The sequence below is a fragment of the Diceros bicornis genome, chromosome 9 (genome assembly GCF_020826845.1).
Source record: "Diceros bicornis minor isolate mBicDic1 chromosome 9, mDicBic1.mat.cur, whole genome shotgun sequence".
NCBI classification, from domain to species: Eukaryota; Metazoa; Chordata; class Mammalia; order Perissodactyla; family Rhinocerotidae; genus Diceros; species Diceros bicornis.
The window spans coordinates 85,328,271-85,346,263 of NC_080748.1; the positions used below are offsets into that span (position 1 = coordinate 85,328,271).

The 17,993-nt window shown below is 44.5% G+C and overlaps 1 protein-coding gene across 8 annotated transcripts in view; it reads left to right on the plus strand.

Annotated features, from left to right (window-relative positions):
* The window catches only part of ARHGEF7 (Rho guanine nucleotide exchange factor 7), a 148,028-nt gene extending 133,767 nt beyond the window's left edge, over window positions 1-14,261 (plus strand). For 6 of the 8 annotated variants that reach the window (XM_058548496.1, XM_058548499.1, XM_058548494.1 and 3 more), the window contains 4 exons: window positions 366-455; window positions 11,550-11,649; window positions 12,268-12,322; window positions 13,216-14,261. In XM_058548496.1, the coding sequence (XP_058404479.1) occupies window positions 366-455; window positions 11,550-11,649; window positions 12,268-12,322; window positions 13,216-13,338 (368 nt within the window). In that variant the 3' untranslated portion in view covers window positions 13,339-14,261. Of the gene's footprint in view, window positions 1-365; window positions 456-3,379; window positions 6,675-11,549; window positions 11,650-12,267; window positions 12,323-13,215 lie in introns of those variants that run through there. The other 2 variants (XM_058548502.1, XM_058548498.1) reach the window with 2 other exon arrangements.
* Window positions 14,262-17,993: the final 3,732 nt, after the last annotated feature.

Here is a 17,993-nt window from a genome sequence, read left to right on the forward strand (position 1 = left end):
AATTTTCACTCCTTTTCTTACTGTTATCTTCTTGTATGAGTTGCTTTTTCCTAGTTCTCGCCCTTTTCTCAGTTTCAGAATGGGGGATGCTGTTTTTGTTATGGATAGTAAGATGACTTTTATATATTTAGGGTATTAACCCTTTACCAGATATGTTGTAGATAAAAATACTTCTAAAAAACTAAAAATCCTTTTGAATATAACTATTCTGTAAATATTGGAAAATAGTTGTCTGACAAGGAAATTGTCTTGTCATCATTTTTGGTTGAGTTGATGACTTGGCATTCATCTACTTAGTTTTAGATGGTGACGTGTTGTACTCATATTTTTAGCTCGATCGTGACGTGCTGTGTGTCTCTTGACAGGCACAGCTGCCTTGGAAGAAGACGCGCAGATTCTGAAAGTCATCGAAGCTTATTGCACAAGCGCCAAAACACGGCAAACACTCAATTCAAGTAAGTTTCACAGTGATGTCCTGGGGATTGTGGTGGTTCATTTAGTTGACAGTCACAATCTGAAGGAAACTGTGCTGTTGTGCCCTGGGCCGGCTCGTCAGTGTGCCTTCCCGGTCCTCAGTGAGTGAGGCCCGGTGGCCCAGCCAGGTGTGGAACAGCTTGAGCCTGGCATCCCTAAACACTGAAAAGGGTCTGAGCTGTCATAAAATAGAGATGTTCTAGAGAAGGTTCCACTGGGAAACCTTTACGTATAAGGCACAGGTAGAATTTATAAAACCTTCTTTTGCTTAGAGAAGATACGTGTAGAGGATAGTGGAAGATTCATTTATTCAAGCTATTTAAACTATTGGTATGGTAGTGGGTTTTTGGTTTTTTTTTTTTTTAGCTTAGAATTGTTGTCAAAAATATAAACCTAGAACAAGGTTTCTTTTAGCTTTTTTTTTTAGTGATTGCATTTTAAAATTTTTGGAAGTAGACAGCAACTAATTTATTTGGTAGATTTCAGTAACACTGAATTTACTTGTGTCTTATGTGTAGTGTTTTAAGTGAGAAAAGCTTGATCGACTGTGTGAACTTTTATAAAAAGGTGGGCTCTTTTTTAGCTTGCCCCGCATTCGAGAGCAGAGGGCAGCCTGGTGGCGGCAGGATGGTAGTGCCTGTGGTTTGTTCAGAAGGGGCCGAGGGTCCCTTGCTGGTGCTGGGGCTGCAGGCACCACAGGGCTCCTTCTGCACTGTTGTTTCTCAGGTGGTGTTGGAGGTTTTGTTTTGTTTTTTTGCGAATTGGGTGGTCTATAGCTGGTTTCTGTTAGGTTGTGTGTTTTTGTTCCCCCTCTACTCTGACTCTTGGCCAGTCGCTTAGCCCACCTTCATTTTCACCACCTGCATATGGTGGTTCGAATCAGTGCATGTCCTGTTGTAAAGCAGTGCTGAGAGAGAAGAAAAGGTGAGAAAGGAGTTTTCAGCTGCTGTAGTTTTTGTTAGAGATGACAACAGCTATGAAGCGAGGGCTCTGCAGATGATCTGCAAACTTCCTTATGGCCAATATTTTACACAGTTCACCTATGACATTAATGCATTTGTCTTTTTGTATGGACTGAATGTGGCGTGAGTAGGCGTACAATCAGGCAGTAATTTGTAAATACAGGTGATTATCAGTTAAGGTATTACAGTTTCATATATTTGATAAGAGATTATGTTTTAAGTAATAGGCTATAAAATGTGGCCATAGTTTTTGGGGGTTGAGTTTGAGATTTTTTAGACTTACTCAACTTCAGTTACTTGAAATAAAATTTTAACCTGGTAGTCTCAGGTGCAAAGACCAGGTAATATGAGCTTTGTGTGTGTTTTTGTGCGAATGCATTTCTTGATCTGAGAGATGGGGCCCAGTGATGTGCCTGTGGCCCCAAGTTTGTGCAGATCTTTTCTTATCACGTGGCCTGTATGATGTATCTCCACGTCTGTTGTGCAAGAAAAGTGTGGACAATACACTGATTTTTGTTTTAACTGGTATTATGGGCTAACCACTCTGGGGCCTTGTATGTATATGTACAGTCTGTGGCCTTGAACCTAACAGTCTGAGGAGCAGGTAGGCTGGAGAGTTGCTCCCTTACGCTGGAAATAGAGTGTGTTTAAGACCTTTGGAGATGGGGTCATAGTGAAAGGAGCTCTTTTCATGTCAGATGCTCAGTAACAACAGTTAGGATGATATATCTTATCTAAAATTCAGCTCTGTTCGGCATACATTTGGATGCCAAGAAGCTTTGGTATTGAGTTCTCTCTCAAGGAAGTAATGGCCTTCCTAGACTGTAGGGATTTTGTTGAAGAAATCCAAACTAGTCCACTGCTTGTTCTGGTTATGCTTTGGGAATGGATTTGACTTTGATTGGAAGCAGGAACAGGATGGAGCCAGTGGTGGCTGTGGTGTGCCCTTCCCTGTCAGGAGGGCCCTGGGTTCCCACGAGCGTGTCCTTCCAGCACCTCTGTCCCCGGCCTGTGCCAGCCTGCATGTCTCACTCTCAGCCGCCTGGCCAGTGTCGTTGCTCACGGCTCCAGCCACTCCAGGGCTTATTTCTGTTCTCCCGTTTGTGCCCGCTTCCATCATTCTTTTAACGCAGTGGCATTACCAGTTCACGTCTCTCTTCCTGCCAGTGAAGGGTCTGCCTCAGGGTTGATAATGTTTGCACAGACATGGCTTCCCACTTGATCTGTTCCTGCTGGCTGAGCTCTGGTGAGCACTCTGAGGATTGGAGATGTGCTGCACTCCGTGGGTGGTGGGGGGCCGGGGTGGGGGAGTACTCCCTGTCTCCACTCTGACATTTTTATAATGGTAATAGTCTGATAAGGTAAGTTTAGACTCCCTTTGTAAGGTGACTTCTGGTGACTTATAGTCTGGCAAAGAGATAGCTGACAAAGTAAGTCAAAAAACCTTTGGAAATATTTTGCATTCAGTATATCCACTTAATGAATAGGAAACAATTTTTAATTAACCATGTAAATGGTTCCTTTTACAGATAATATCCTAAATGAGACCATTTGTTAATAGAATGTGGAATAGAATTGGTTACTTGTCAATTGTCTATAGAACCATCTGTGGTCACGGGCTTAATTTGTAAAAGATTTCTTAAGTGAGGACTTAATAGCAATATCTTTAAAAAAGAACAATTTGGAAACGATATGTGATTTAGGTTTATTTAAATAATAATTGATCTAGTTTTATTCTAAGGGTTGTGTTAAGTTTGTTATTAAAACCCAGCCATAAATAAGCAGAAATGAACTTGTTGCCATTTTTTAACAATATTTTCTCTTTTCCTTCTCTTCCCATCACCTTTTGCTTTTGTTTTCATGTTTTTGGTTGTGGCTCTTCCTGTCCGTCTTCCTGCTCCTCCCACCTTTGCCTGTCACACCTGTCCCCTCCCCCGTCTTAGCATGGCAAGGCACTGACCTGATGCATAATCACGTCTTGGCTGATGATGACCAATCAAGTCTAGACTCCTTGGGTCGTCGCAGTAGCCTTTCTCGTTTGGAGCCTTCAGACCTCTCGGAAGACTCTGACTATGACAGTATATGGACAGCCCATAGTTACAGAATGGGTTCTACATCTCGTAAGAGCTGTTGCTCATATATCTCTCACCAGAACTAATGCGCTTCTGAGCTTTTCTTAACAAATGCTTGTTGTATCGCAGCCTGCTTTTCTTAGATGTTTTCTTGCTGTTCCTTGTCTCTTTTATGTGATATTTTAACAACTTTTGAGAGCGTTTCTGATATTTCCCATTGTACTTTGTGGGGCTTAATTGCCAATTTGAGTATCCATTCAAGTTACTGACTGTTGAAGGAGATGGTATGTTCACACAGCCTATACCTGAAGGCTCTTTCTTAATGGGTAGTGGTGGTTTTATAGCTCCCAATGGTTTGGTTTTTTATTCTCAGTGTAGCAACTGTCTCATTTCTTTTTGAATACAGCTGTATGTACACTTCGAAATTTTATACTGAAACCATACAGGTTTGTGATCTGAGTGCCAGCAATGTGGAGGAGACTCTGGCCTTATATTTAGGGATCTCAAGTTTGTATGTACAATGGACACGCTAGTCAGGTAGTTGCGGAGAGATCAGAAGAAGGAAATGTGCCACAGAAGTACTGTGAGTCCAGTTCAGACAGCGTGTTCTGAGGACTTCTCAGGGCACCGAGAGGAGCCCTGTGTTGGTGTGGCTGGCATGGGCTCCGGGCCTTGGCAGGAGCACAGAAGAGCTTGTCCGTTCCCCCACGGCTCTGTGCTTGTCACTTACCACACATGGCCGTCTCCGTGCCCCCCATTTGCCCGTGGGGTGGAAGTCCTCTTCCACTTGGCCTTGGAAAGGCCAGGTTACAGTCAGAGCTCAAACACACACATCATCACACCAAACTTTCCTTCATTGGAGTAATTTCTCTTAAATGGCACTTAGCAAGCCTGTACCCCTACTGAAGGTTTCCAGTCCGAAGTCTGCAGCCTTCAGCCTCTGAACGTACAGGGTAGACTCCGTTGAGAGAGGCATGTGGCATACCCAAGAGGGCGGGAGCTTCGGCTTCAGTCACAGCCTGGCCGCACCCCGACGTCTGTCCTTACGCTGCCAGTGACGGACACGTGGTCTGTTTTCAGCAGCCAGCTGCAGTGAGATCCACTTACAGCAACCCCATCGAATGTCACCCTCATCCTGGATTATGACGAGGATATCCGAGTCCAGTGAAGACTTATTAAGGTGCCGTGTAACTCACTTGTAAGAAAGTCTCAGATTTTGGGGGACCTCCCCGACTTTCCTTGGATTTGTTGTAAGGAGATTTCACTGCCCTCACTCAGACTAATTTCTGCTTCAGAAAGAACTGAATGTGATGTGTTGCATTCAGTTGTAGCATCCAGATCACATCTGGTCATTGCTAGAGAGGAAGAGCTGTGTTCTCTCCCACGCATGCAGTGTTGGGTGTTAAAATGGAACCTTACGGTTGTGTTTTAAGTATTATTCATTAAAACCAGCTTCAGAAAACAAGACGCCATCATAAATTGGGAATAACATCTTCTCCTTTCTTCAGGGTGGCTGTAATTCCAGCTGGCTGCGATTTCTCTCTGCTCCCACCACCCCTCCTTCGCCAAACCCATGTATTCAGTGTTCTGATCGCGTTGGCTCAGACACGACTCTGATGCCTGACGCTCTTGCTTCCTGGGAGCTCCCAAGCCCACAGGTGCTAGGGAACTGCCAGCAGTAGCTTCAGGACTGCATGCAGTGAGGTCGTTAGGAAAACCGAGAATTCCAAATATCTGTCTTTTCCCAAGTAGCTGCTGAACTGCTGATGCCCTCTGGAGACTTCCTCTTTTTATGTATGTTATTAGAATAAAGAAGAAAGCTGAGGAGCAATCTTGTGCAGTTAGTCAGAGCCCACTATTAACCCACGGTAGAGACGGGCTTTATGTATGTTCAGCCAAATAGCAAATGGGATTTTTTGAAAAATGTGGTAACTAGGAAGTTCATACACTTAATATCATGCAGTGCATTTAGAAGCAATTTTGTGTTATATCACACAGAGCAGTCACCTTTTCTGGTATTAATAGTAGGACATCTTTTGTGTGCTTTGGGACGACAGCCACTGGTGCGCTGGCTCTGTGCCTCTACCGCGCCGCAGGGGACCTGGGTTGCCTGTGTGCTGTGCTGTATGTACCACAGTGTTGACATGCAGCTGCTGCACTTGGATTGTCTTAATGAGGCGTTTTCATTTTCTATACACCAAAGTTTGGACACTTTCCCATCATTCCTTTTTGTACCAGTTAAAGCCATTTTGACGATGATTTTTGTTGATGCTAAGGTCACTGCAGTATAACAAGCTGGCTTTTTGTTTGTTTGGATTTGTTTTGAATGTCTGCCACCATTAGCTCTTGTGAACTGGTTGGAAGTGTTAGTGCCACAGGCCTGGAAACAGTTCTTGTGTGGCAGTAGTGATATGGTGTCCTAAGTCATGCTGAAATAGTATCTTATGTTCATGCAATTCTGTAATATCTACGTGTACAGTTAGTATTATGACGAAAGGATGAAGAATCTGAACTAGAAGGTAGGTTTAAGTCATTACCTGGCCCTTTGCAAATGGCCTAAATGGTGTTCCCATTGAATTAACACTTACCACAAGTATATAAGCTATATTATGTGTTTTGCATAAAATTGCCAAAACACAGTAACGTGTATATAGTGGTATAAGACCTTGAAAAAAAATCTCTCTGTTGTGCTTTTGATCTGTGAATGGGAAAGCCGTTGTTAGTGGGCGACTGCCATTTGAAGACTCGTTGGATGTACACCTAAATGTTGCATTGTATTGTACAGTATGCATATTATTGTTTGTGGTTGCATATGGCAATGAAGTGTTTGTTTTATAAAACAACAAAAGACATCTGTTATGTACAGTTGAAATAAATTTTGCATTTGCTAGCCTGTGGCTTTTAATATTTGTTACATGGGGGGAGGGGAGTAGCATAGTTTGCATTTTAATGATTTGACTGTTCCCCTGAACACAGCATCTTCCAGAGGAAGGCCGGGCAGTAGATACTTTCTGTCTGCCTTGGTAGAAAAGCTTGCACTTTCTTAGATTAAATGTGTTCCAGACGATACACGGTCACTCCTTGTACATTGTTATTTCATCTGTTTCGCTCCAATTTTTTTTAAACAAGTTTTCAATCACTGGGAGGTTAGTCTTCAGAAAGAAGCATTCTCATTTTTTTTTGTACATAAGTGGAAAAAAACCCAACTTTAAAAGTTTTTTATTTAGACTAAGTTCAGTTTTTAATTTTTGTTCAATAAAGCACATTCCCAGCTGACTAGGAGAATCAAATTTAAAGGAAAGGATAAGAACTCCTCTGCCCGTGTGGGCTAGGGTAAGGTGCAAATGATGAACAGACGCAAGTCATTCTTGAAGAGAAGCCTCATGTTTTCTTTTCTTGAGAAAAATGAATTCGAGTCTTATCATAGCCATAAATAACAAAGTGGCCTTTTGGAGAGATTTTATTAAGTAGATTTTTTTAAAGAGTAATATTTTGCTTCATTCTGAAAGTTATTTCAATTTCAGTTGAGAATAATTAGGTGCAGATTTTAGAAAGATTACAAATTTAAGAAGTCATGTGAGTTTTGCTACAAATGTACTAGAGCAGATAGGCAGATGTTCTTTTCTGACAAACCTACACTGTTTTTAGGCTTTTAGTACAGGCTGACTCACTTGCGCATGCACACAGACCGTGCTCGTGCCTGGATTTGACAGTCGTGTGTCGTCAGATCAGGCCCTGAGGTGGTGGTCTAACAACCAAGATGGCGCCCTGGGGTTTGAGCCCCACTCTGTTGCTGCCTGGGCAAGTCATCTGTCCATAAGATCAAAGTGTTGGATCAATCTGTGTTTCTCGAACTAAGGTCCACGGTTCTCTGGGGATCTGTGAGTGTTCTGGGCAGCAGGGTACTAACTCTGGGGATCTGGGACTGTTTTAGGGCACGGGTTTCTAAGTGTGTCTCCAGCTTCTGGATCACACCTCTGCGTGAGTCCCCTGGGGGTCCCAGCACCTGTTCCCGTCCCCAGCTGCGTGGCACAGAGCAACCCCTGCTGGTGGCAGTATGGAACTGTCATTGTGTGTCAGGGGGTGTTGGTGGCTGGATCTCAAGAATCTGCAGACATGTTCTTGGAGTTCTCGTGTTTGAGAAATACTGGATTGGTGCTAAGTGTAAATTATCGTTTCATTATATTCGCTCCCATACTGAACAGCAGCAACAGACCAGCCAGCACTTGAGTGTATGTATTTCTAGAGGCAGACAGGATTACAGGCTAGTCTAGTGCTCCTCCAGCTGTTATCCAGAAAACTGCAAAGTGTTAATATTGATGCTGAAAAAACCTTCAGCACTCAGACAAATTTAGGAAATGCAGAAGTCAAATGCGTATTTTGACTGAAAACGCAGCACGCTAACCTGCCCCGTGGAGCTCCAGGTGGCTGTCGCATTGAGCGCTGTACAGGAGTACACGCTGCAGGACACTGGTGTCTCCCGGCAACACAGAACTCTGTTTTGTAGAGAGTTTGGGAAACACAGATCTTGAGTATGCTGGAACCATCATGAGCCCATTCATCTGTGTCCCAGCCCCTTTCAGAGGGTTCAAATAAAGTGATAGAACAGTTTTTGGTAATTCTGCTGTTAAATTGTTTTTCCAACCAAAATAATTCAGGGAAAATGTGCTGTGATACCTCTAAAAATAGTATGATGATTTTTGAGATAACTTGTTAAATCTGTCTACTTTCTAAAACTTTGTTCTTATAGGAACAGCCAACTTATTTATAAACCTGACTAGAGAATTATAAACCTGACTAGAGAATATTCCTTTATTGTTTCATTGAAAGACTAAACTTTTTTCAGTCATTTTAGAAAAATGTGTTATATTGAAATGAGGCAGATTGTTAGCATCCAATGAATTTCTGTGCAGGCTAATAAATAAGCTTCATTTACAAGCCTCCTGGCTCACCATCGAATCCATGAATGGCCTTTTTTACGTTGGCACATTTCAGGAATTGAGCAGTTAGTACATTTTGTTTATAATGTAACATTCTCAAACTTAACATTTTTATAATCTATTGTTAAATTCTTCGTGTGCTTTAAGTGTATTTGCAAAAATAAGAACTGTGTCATGCATGTGCGATGGTTGTACCAGTTCTCACAGGTTGAGCTCCTCAGATTTAGTTAAGTCACACAATGGAATTTAAGGCTTTTATCTTTATGAGTTCATCTGGTAAAAGATATTTATGAAATTTAATTTTTACATTAATCCTCAGAACAGCCCTGCAGAGTTGGTTAGTTTTGTTCTCCTGTTTTTCGAGGCATGGGGTTAGGGCTCAGGGGCCCAGTGCCGGGCTGAGCTGATGGAGGAGTCCCGCGGACGGGCTGGGTGGAGTTCAGGTCGTCCCGGCGCCTCTGCGGGACAGCAGGACACCTCCTTACGAGGTAGACATCCCTGTGATTCTTTTTCATATGTTCTTTGAACATTTTAACATTGGAAACACATAATGTAAATAGGTTGCCTGGAAGAGGCAAAAATAATGGAAAAGATGTACATTGACTTAAATCTTCCTGAAGTGCTGTCACATAAAAAAATTCCAACCTGTTGTCTCGTTAGCTGATCCATTGGAGGAAATGTGGTACTACAAACTGGATGTGACAGATCCACAACTGATGCCTTCTTGATCTGGCTAAAGCACAGTCAGCAACGGTCTGGCTCCGAGCAGACAGTGGGAAAACACAGGAGCCAGCTGAGTTGTCTGACGCCACCAGTTTGCTTCTCCTCACAGGGAAAATTAAGTGAAGCCATTGGCTTTCTACACGTGTGGTACACACGTCTGAATCTTGATGAATCCTTTTCTAGTTTTAGAGAAAATGCACATGCATTAACTTTTCCTTATAAGAACGTGGGTAACATTTACATTTGGATCAGAAGCACAGGATTTTCCTTGGCCTTCAGAATTCTTAACCTCACTAATATCCCTGTGCTTTTTTGGGAATTTGTTTCACGTGCACACTTCCTTATTTTCCCATGTGGCCTAGGTGTCCCAGAGGACACCCCATTAACTGAGAAAGGCCTAGAGGAAGACGTGCCCACGGCCCACAGCCGCTCGTGGAGCCCTGGCGCCTGGAGCAGGCCATACTCCCGGGAGGTGGATTATTGTAAGCATAATGATGTTTTAAAAAGGTGTCCCTTTCTGGGACCATGTCTTGAAGGATGTTACCTTCTGTCTGAAAAGCAGTTCCCTGGCTGTGCAGGTCAGTGTGAAAGGGTGGAGTGTGGCCTTAATGAGGGGTATGATGGAAGAAAGTGACAGATCTGCTGGTCCAGGATTGGCAGCACGGTGTGAACATGAAGACACTAACGGAGGGCCGTCTTTGAAATATATTTGACAAATTTATGTACAAATCTATACACCAGCTCATTATGGCTTGTGAGAAAGTGCTGAGTGCTGCTGTGATACTAAAGTTATTCTCAATACACATAAAAGCCCTTGCCTTTACTGGTGTAAAGTGTATGTGTCTCAGTCTTGAAGTTGGGCTGACCCAGAATTGTGCTTGCTCACCCAGAGCTTAATCTTCTTACAGCTGAGAGGACAAAGCACGAGGTCAGCATCTTAGTTTTGTTCGGCTCCTGACGCTATGGTTTCACAGTGTGCTTGTGTTCGATACCCTTCCCAGTCTGTGAGATGGGGACGGAGCGGGTTTGCAGATGTCCACACAGTGGCAGGGAGGGACTTGGCTAAGGCCCTGTGGCCAGTAAACTCCTGGTCCCTTTTCCTGTGGTGTGCTGCCATGGAAATGATAGAGCTACTCCTGGGCCGTTGTGACGTTTTATGAGCCCTCTTGTCATCAAACATCGACAGTAATTGTTAATCTTGTTCCATTCAGAGGAGTATAAGCTCACAATAAAATGCTGGTGAAACTATTCCAAAACATTTGTGTTATACTGCATGTCTCTATGGTACAAAGATGTGCAAGTCCCGTCTTGTAACTTGACAGACTTTTAGGAAGACAAACCAAAGGTAAACCAGGAAAACAGCAGCAAGTCGAACCACCGTCTCTAATTAATCAGCCCATATCAAACACCAAGTGTGTTTTTTAAATGGAGAAATGTTTAATTTATCACAATACCACTTGCAAGTATTTGTGGTAGATTCTATCCTTCCTCAACTTTGCATCTGACCTAATTTTTTAAAAATATAAATGATATATGTTATAGTGCTATATAGCCTTTAAGAAGATGATTTTAAGAAAAGATTTTCTTCCTGCATCCTTAAATAAGATTTGATTCTTTTTCACCTTTTAAAATAAGTATTTGGGTTTCCCGGTTAATTCATGAAATACCTGTTTTGCAGCAAACGTTCATTGAGACACGGTCCTAGGTGATCCTTTGTGCTGGGTAATGGTTAAATGGCACGAACATTCCTCTGACGTGAACAATTCACTTCCTTGCATTTCGAAAAATCTTTATATTCCAGGGAATGTAGAATAAAGTTTTCATAAAAGAGCCAAGTAATGAACTTCACTTTTTCTAAACCTTGTGGCATAACATCTGTAACTGTCACTGTAGAGTTAAATGTTTTAATTGCCAGTTCACTGGATTTATACACAGTGTGTTCGTACTACATAGTCTGGTACGTTTTTCTAAAATTCCTGGAATATTATGGCTCAAAAGTCGGTTGATTTGGATACTTATCCAAAAAACTTTGAAAATCTATTCCAAAATATCCAGGGCACTGTGGTCAGCCTTCAGCTTGCTACCTGTTGGGAATTTCAGGTGTTTAAATGATCCATAAGATTCAGAAACTGAGGCTTAATAAATTGCAAAAAGGCTAGTATTTCCTCTCCTTTATAATGTTTTAGGCATGAAAAGACTGGGTTCAGTAGACATTGGTAGAGAAAACTGGTAAAAGTTGCCCTTCCCTGTTTTATCTAGAAAATATTTTTTTAATGTACAGTCCCTGAACTTAAATATTTAAGTAGTATTGTATAGTCAAGTTCCTTTGGTTCTGCCTCGTGCTCACCTGTGGGTTTTTGTTTTTTTAATGATGATAGGTTCACGCAAAGAGTCTGCTCCACAAGTTTTGCTTCCAGAAGAAGAGAAGATTATAGTCGAAGAAACTAAAAGTAACGGTCAGACGGTGATAGAAGAAAAGTAAGATATATTCCAGAATTTTAAAGCAGGCATGTCTCTACAGACGGGGAGTGGGGCATGGGGGCTCGTGGAGGAGTGGGGGCATGGGGGTGCGTGGAGGGGAGAGGTGGGGGAGAGGGAGGGAGGAGTGGGGGCGCATGGAGGAGTCGGCATGGGGGTGGAGGGGAGGGGTGTGTGTGCATGGAGGGAAGGGGTGGGGGTGCATGGAGGGGAGGGGACATGGGTGCACATAGAGGGGTCGGGGCATGGGGTGGAGGGGAGGGGTGGGTGTGTGTGGAGGGAAGGGGTGGGGTGCATGGAGGGGAGAGATAGGGGATGGGAGGGAGAAGTGGGGGCGTGGAGGGGAGGGGTGGGTGTGTGTGGAGGGAAGCGGTGGGGGAGTATGGCTCCAGAAACTACTACTTTTTTCCTCATGGATTGGCATTAACCTTGACTGGGCTCTAACCTTCCATACACAGAAGCTGGTTGCTCTAAAGTGCATGGATTTAGGTATTTAGTAAGTCAGGCAGAGCGGCACTATTCACTTCATCTGGCGTTTTCACATCTCCTGGAGATGCTTCTGTGCGTCCTCTTTATTCCTTGTTGTTGTTCTAGTGTTCATTCTCTTTTCTATTTCAGGAGTCTTGTTGATACTGTCTATGCATTAAAGGATGAAGTCCAAGAATTAAGACAGGTGAGTCATAATCAGTTTTTCAATCTTTGTTTTTTTAATGGGGAAAAACACTGTATTAAAAACGAAGCCGGTTGTCCATAAGCAAAATAATATGGAAAGGAGATCCTGTCTTCCAAAATTCCAGCAGATCAAATAGTTAGTGTTCTATGAATACGATAGACCAGGAAATGAATTTTTAAAGTGATTTGTTTAAACTCTTTCTTTTTACTGTATATGTTTGACATCATAAACCATCTCAGATTCGGTTGGAATAATCACTTAAAAATATATAGAATTCCGTTTACTTAAAAATTTTATTAGGTTCCTACTGTGATTCTTTTCTGCCACTTTCTCATGTATGCGTGGTCTTTGTTCTTGAGAAGCCAGGTCAACAAGTTAGTTCAACTTGGCTAACTAACCAAATCTATTTTGTGTGTTTGTATATTATTTGTTTGTACAAATGGCCTTGGTCTCCGAGACCGGAGTGGTGAGTCCTGCCCACAAGGTGGGAGGTTGGAGGGGAGGCCGAGGAGAAGCATGAACACAGCATGGTCTGGCTGGTGGTGCCCACCAGGCACCTGGACACGCTCTCAGAGCTGCTTCTCTCTGCCATCTGGCAATGTCGGTGGCGGCTTCAGGGACTTTACTTCCTCATTTGAGATTCTCTGGTTGGATAGTCAGGAACTAGAGACATTAGGGCTATTTTTCCACCTGCCTCCCAGGACGACTGTGCGGTGAGGAGCCCCGAGCGTCTGTGTAGACATAGACAGTCCTGTTGACTACACCTGTGACTGCAGTGCAGGGCAGATTACAGCCCAGGGTTTCATCAGCAAGGCCCCCAAGTCTCCTGGGGAAAGGAAAGTCCTCTTCAGTGCCAAGGACAGTGAATGTGCCGTGTTCTGCTTCCTTTACAGGATAACAAAAAGATGAAGAAGTCTCTGGAGGAAGAACAGAGAGCCCGCAAAGACCTGGAGAAGCTGGTTAGGAAAGTCCTCAAGAACATGAACGATCCTGCTTGGGATGAGACCAACCTGTAAGGAAAGTCCTTGGTTCTTTTCCGAAGACCAGTTACAAGACCAAGCCAGGAGCCCCATGACCCCAGCTGGTGTGACACTCAGGACGGCAGGGCAGGGCTGGACGAAAGTCATTTTCTTTCTGTGCATAGAAAAGCTGGAGTTTATCACACAAATACAAATGGCCACACTGTCCTGAAGAATCCAGACATGAGGTGTAGACACTGGGGATTGAACTGCATGAATCTGACTGTAACATCACAATTACCTCATTTTGCAATAAGTGTAGTGACTGACTACAAGTCCTGGTCCTTCAGGCTTTATTGAATATATATAAATGTCATACAGACACCTTTCCTGTAAATGCTCCATTTTGAATGCATATCCATGACTGTTGTGTCTGGGCTGACGCCCATGTGAGAATTCCCTTCCCACTAACCCTCCTGGTCCGTGAGCGGGAGCTATGTCCGTGCACTCGTGGAGCGCCAGGCGTGGAGGGCCTGGGTGCTTCTGGTGGATGCCCGATTTGTTCTCCACAGTACTCTAGAAATACTTCCCAGTTGAAGATGCCTGAATGACTCAACCTTATTTATGTCTGCAGAGACACTTAATACCATTTGCAAGTCATCTGTGAAAGCGGTATTGCAGTCCCCAATGGCGGTGGTTCCTGGTCCCATCCTCCAGCCGGGTGAGGGAGTGTCGGAGCTTCAGCCAGGAATCCGAGAAGTCACACACAGCGCCACCGTGTCCCACTACAGGGGTACGCTCCATCTGCCTCGTGTGAATCTGCATCATCGGAGTGTATCCACTGCCTCCTGGGAGATCACAGACTTTCCCGTGTTGTAGGCTAGTATAATAACTTGACAAGGTGCACTGTTTTGTCCTCCCCCCAAAAGAGAAAGCTTCACTAGAAACTGTAAATAAAATGTATTATTTATTACATCTCACTGCAGCCGCCGAAGAGAACCGAGCTGCCATGGATGGGGAGGCTTTCTTTGTCAGGCAGATTTAAACTCAGAGCTCTGTTTCACCACGAAAGCGGCAAACGTTATAGTCATGCGTCACTTAACGATGGGGCTGTGTTCTGAGGAGTGCGTCATTAGGCAGTTTTGTGTGGACATCGTAGAGTGTACGTACACAAACCTAGAGGGAATAGCCTACTGCACACCTAGGCGGTGTGGTACTAGCCTCAGGGCACCACTGTTGTACATGCAGTCATTGCCGAAACATCGTTACACAGCACATGACTGTACTTCAGCGCTCACTGGGGAAAAGACGTGTTCCCCTCTTTCAGTGAGAATAAGGTAATATGCATCATAAATTCCACCTAAGCAATGCAAGTCCCCCACCCCCACCCCCAGTATCCCAGTGGAGGAGGCGGCCTGTCCTAACTGGCTCCGCTGGGCTCTCTGGCGGGGTGGGGGGGGGGGTGGCTCTAGAAGCCTCAGCGGCCCTGGGCAAGGAGCCCCCAGCTTCCTGCTCTGCTTCAGAGACGGGCTCACGGAGTCGCAGGAACTTGCTCTCCGTTCCCCTCCTCTGAAGAGGCTAGTAACTTTAAAGTGAGAGAAACCTTTTTCATGGAACAAGTGTTATGTCTTTAAAAACCTAAATCGCAGCGCTGTGCGTTAGAGACTTCTCAGAACTACCCATTTGGCATCGGATGTGACTTGGTGATTTGTGATCTGTTGGTGAAGTGAGGCTTTAACTGCATCAGAATCTTCTGATGCCTTTGAACTGGGCAACTTGAGAACTGGTTGGTGTTCTGGTGGTCCACAGTTCTTGTTCTGTGCCCCTGCAGCTCAGTCTGCCCGCCCGTCTCCCACTGGAGGGAGCTCAGCATTGACCTGCCCACACTTGACCTTTCAACCTGAGTTGCCAACTTCCTTACTTAGCATTTTGTTCACTTGTGCTAAGACTAGGAAAGATCTTTTTCTGTAAGTCCTGTTTGTACATCTTTTGGCGATGCATAAGACATGGCAGTGGAAAACAGTTAAATTTGAGTGTACTAAAGTTCGCTGTCTTGAGCAAATTTTAACTCAGGAACAACATTCATCACATGATCTCTCCACCACTTTGTGACGGGTGATGTCTCCGCCAGCATCCCCAGACGGGTCTTCGACAGAACTGCCTTAACTGTTGACGAAGCATTGAGTGAGGACACTTGAGTGTTTCCTGTCCCTCCTGCGCATGGGGAGACTGTGGGGATGCTTGTGTAACGCATTACCGTTTCTTCCTGTGGATCCAGTGTTTTACTAAGCTTTTTAGGGAGCAGAGAAAATGCATCCAAGAGCAGTTCTTTCTACACACCTGCCGTGTTGTCAATAGACCGCATCCATTTCTCCATGTGACCTTCTAGGGGGTGGGGAATTGATGGGAACGTTAGAGAGGGGCACTGTTGACCCTAAGGGTCACTTCTCTGCTCTCGCCTTTTGTGGACCAGGAGACAAGCCCTTTCCCATCCTGAGATGTGCAGCACTTGCAGTGCTACGTGGCGTTGAGGTGGCGTCGGAGACTGACCCTTGTGCCTGTGGTGTGCGCTGCCTGCGTGCACCCGGGCGTGTGGGGCATTGAGTGCCTCCCAGTTATGTGGACTGCCTGATGCCCCTTGCTTCTCCATTTCCCTGGGGCACGGAGTCCCCGTGTACAGCCACGGGACACGTCACGAAAATGCCACAGGCGGTGTCCTGGCACTGACTGTTCACACTACATTGTAATTATTAAACCAATTATTTTTCTTATGTTACAAACACGTCACTTTATCTTCCATGATGTGTTTTTGGTGTGCATGTTACTTTTACGCTTCCTTTTGACTTTTTTATATTCTGGTGTGTATTTTTGACACTGGAAAATACCATGTTTGCCTTTAAAATCAAGGGTTTGGGAATATTTGAAGACAAAGGAGATTAAAAAAGAGAAGAGAAGGTTTTAGAGGAGGAAGAGCTGACATTGCTCTGTGCGGCATCCACTTGGCCAACCGTCCATAGAATCGTGGCTCTCACCCTGGAAGACACTCAGTAGACTGTTGAGGGGTGGAAGAAGTACAGGCATTTTAAAGATTTCTGTGGGGTCCTTCTAGGAATGTCGTATGACAAGAGAGAGGTGCTCTTCTGTCTGAGCCTTGCCCTTTCTGACGCTCCCTCTAGGCAGGGCCTCAGTCCAGTTCAGAGGGCTGGAGATCGTATTCAGGGAACACGTGGAGCCATGAGTTACACTGCCAAGCGGGGAGTGTCTAGAAGTTCCCTCAGCACATCTCCTTCCCTCTCAGAACTTCTACCCTCAAACCTGAGGAGTGGAGCTGGAGCACAGTCATCTCAGCCACTGTGGTTTCCTGTTAGATAACGTGGAAACCACTGCTTTGTCATCTTCCTGTCAGATTTTAGGGAGACAAATGGTGGTACGTATCTTGCAGAAAAACTAGTCTTGCTTGATGCTGGTATAGCTTGCATCCATGTGGTGGTCCACGTTTTTCATAGTCCTTGGTAAATTCCCCCTTGGCCCTCCAGAAGGCAAGGCCGCAAGGTAGTGAGGACGGCCAGTGAGGCCCCCGTTCCAGAGACACCATCATCCCACATCCAGTGAGGACACCCAGCCTGCCAGCCGCTGCTCCCTGTGTCCACGTGCCTAGCTCGGCTCACAGCCTCTCCAGGTGGAGGGGTTGCACGGGTGCCGGGCCACCAGGAACCACAATGCAGCTGGCGTCTGAAGTGTGGAGATTTCATTCTTTCAGGCTAAAATGAGTGGGTGTTCAAAAAGTCACTTGTGTTGATTTACGTTGTGAAGAGAATGTGTACTACATTAGATACCTCTAATTCAAATCGTTCATCTTCCAGTGGGCAGTTTAGGCGTTTGTTTTTCTCTCTAGTCTGTAATTATAAAATATCTGCTCACAGGGAAAATACAGACTACACAAGGATCTAAAGTAAAAAGTGCATCCTTCTCCCAGTCCCCCCTCCTCCCACAAGGCAGCCAATGTGATGTGTCCTACGTGTTCTTTTGTTCTGGGCAAATGCAGATATGTGGGGGTGCGTGTGTGTAATTTTGTTCCCCACAAATGAGATCACGTTGAATATATTCTTCTCTAACTTGCCTTTTTAAAAAATCCATGTGGGAAAAATTATAAATCCCTATGCCACATCATAAACAAAAATAATCCCAGGTATTTTAAAAGCTATATATGAAAAGACTTGAAAGTTTTAGAGGAAAATACAGAGTTTTTATGACCTCGTGCTAAGGTTCCCTTTGGTTTGACGTAGCTTAGGTGTCTTTCCATACAGGTGTGTCTAGGTTGACCCGTTTGCACAACTGCACAGCCTTTCCCTTGACTGCACCCCGTTTATTCTGGTCACTGGTGAGAGATGTCTGGGGGGGTCTTCAGGGACGGTTGCGTGTCCACAGCTGCAGCAGCTACGTCATCAAGTCCTAGGAATGTGTGTGTGTCTTCAGGTTTTTGTAGAATTTCCCAAATCCCTAGAAGGTGTTTTAGAAATGACATCCTTGGCAGTTTTACAGTTCTAGTTTCTCAAAGAAGGAATCGAGGTATAAATGCCGTCTGAAACCTTTTCTTCATTCCTGATACATTCACACTGAAGCCGTCGGCTCCATAAAGAGCATGCCGTTGAGAGAGGAGGTTGGGTAGCACATACCTTTTCGTCTCTGTCATATCTTCTTTTTTGTCCTCG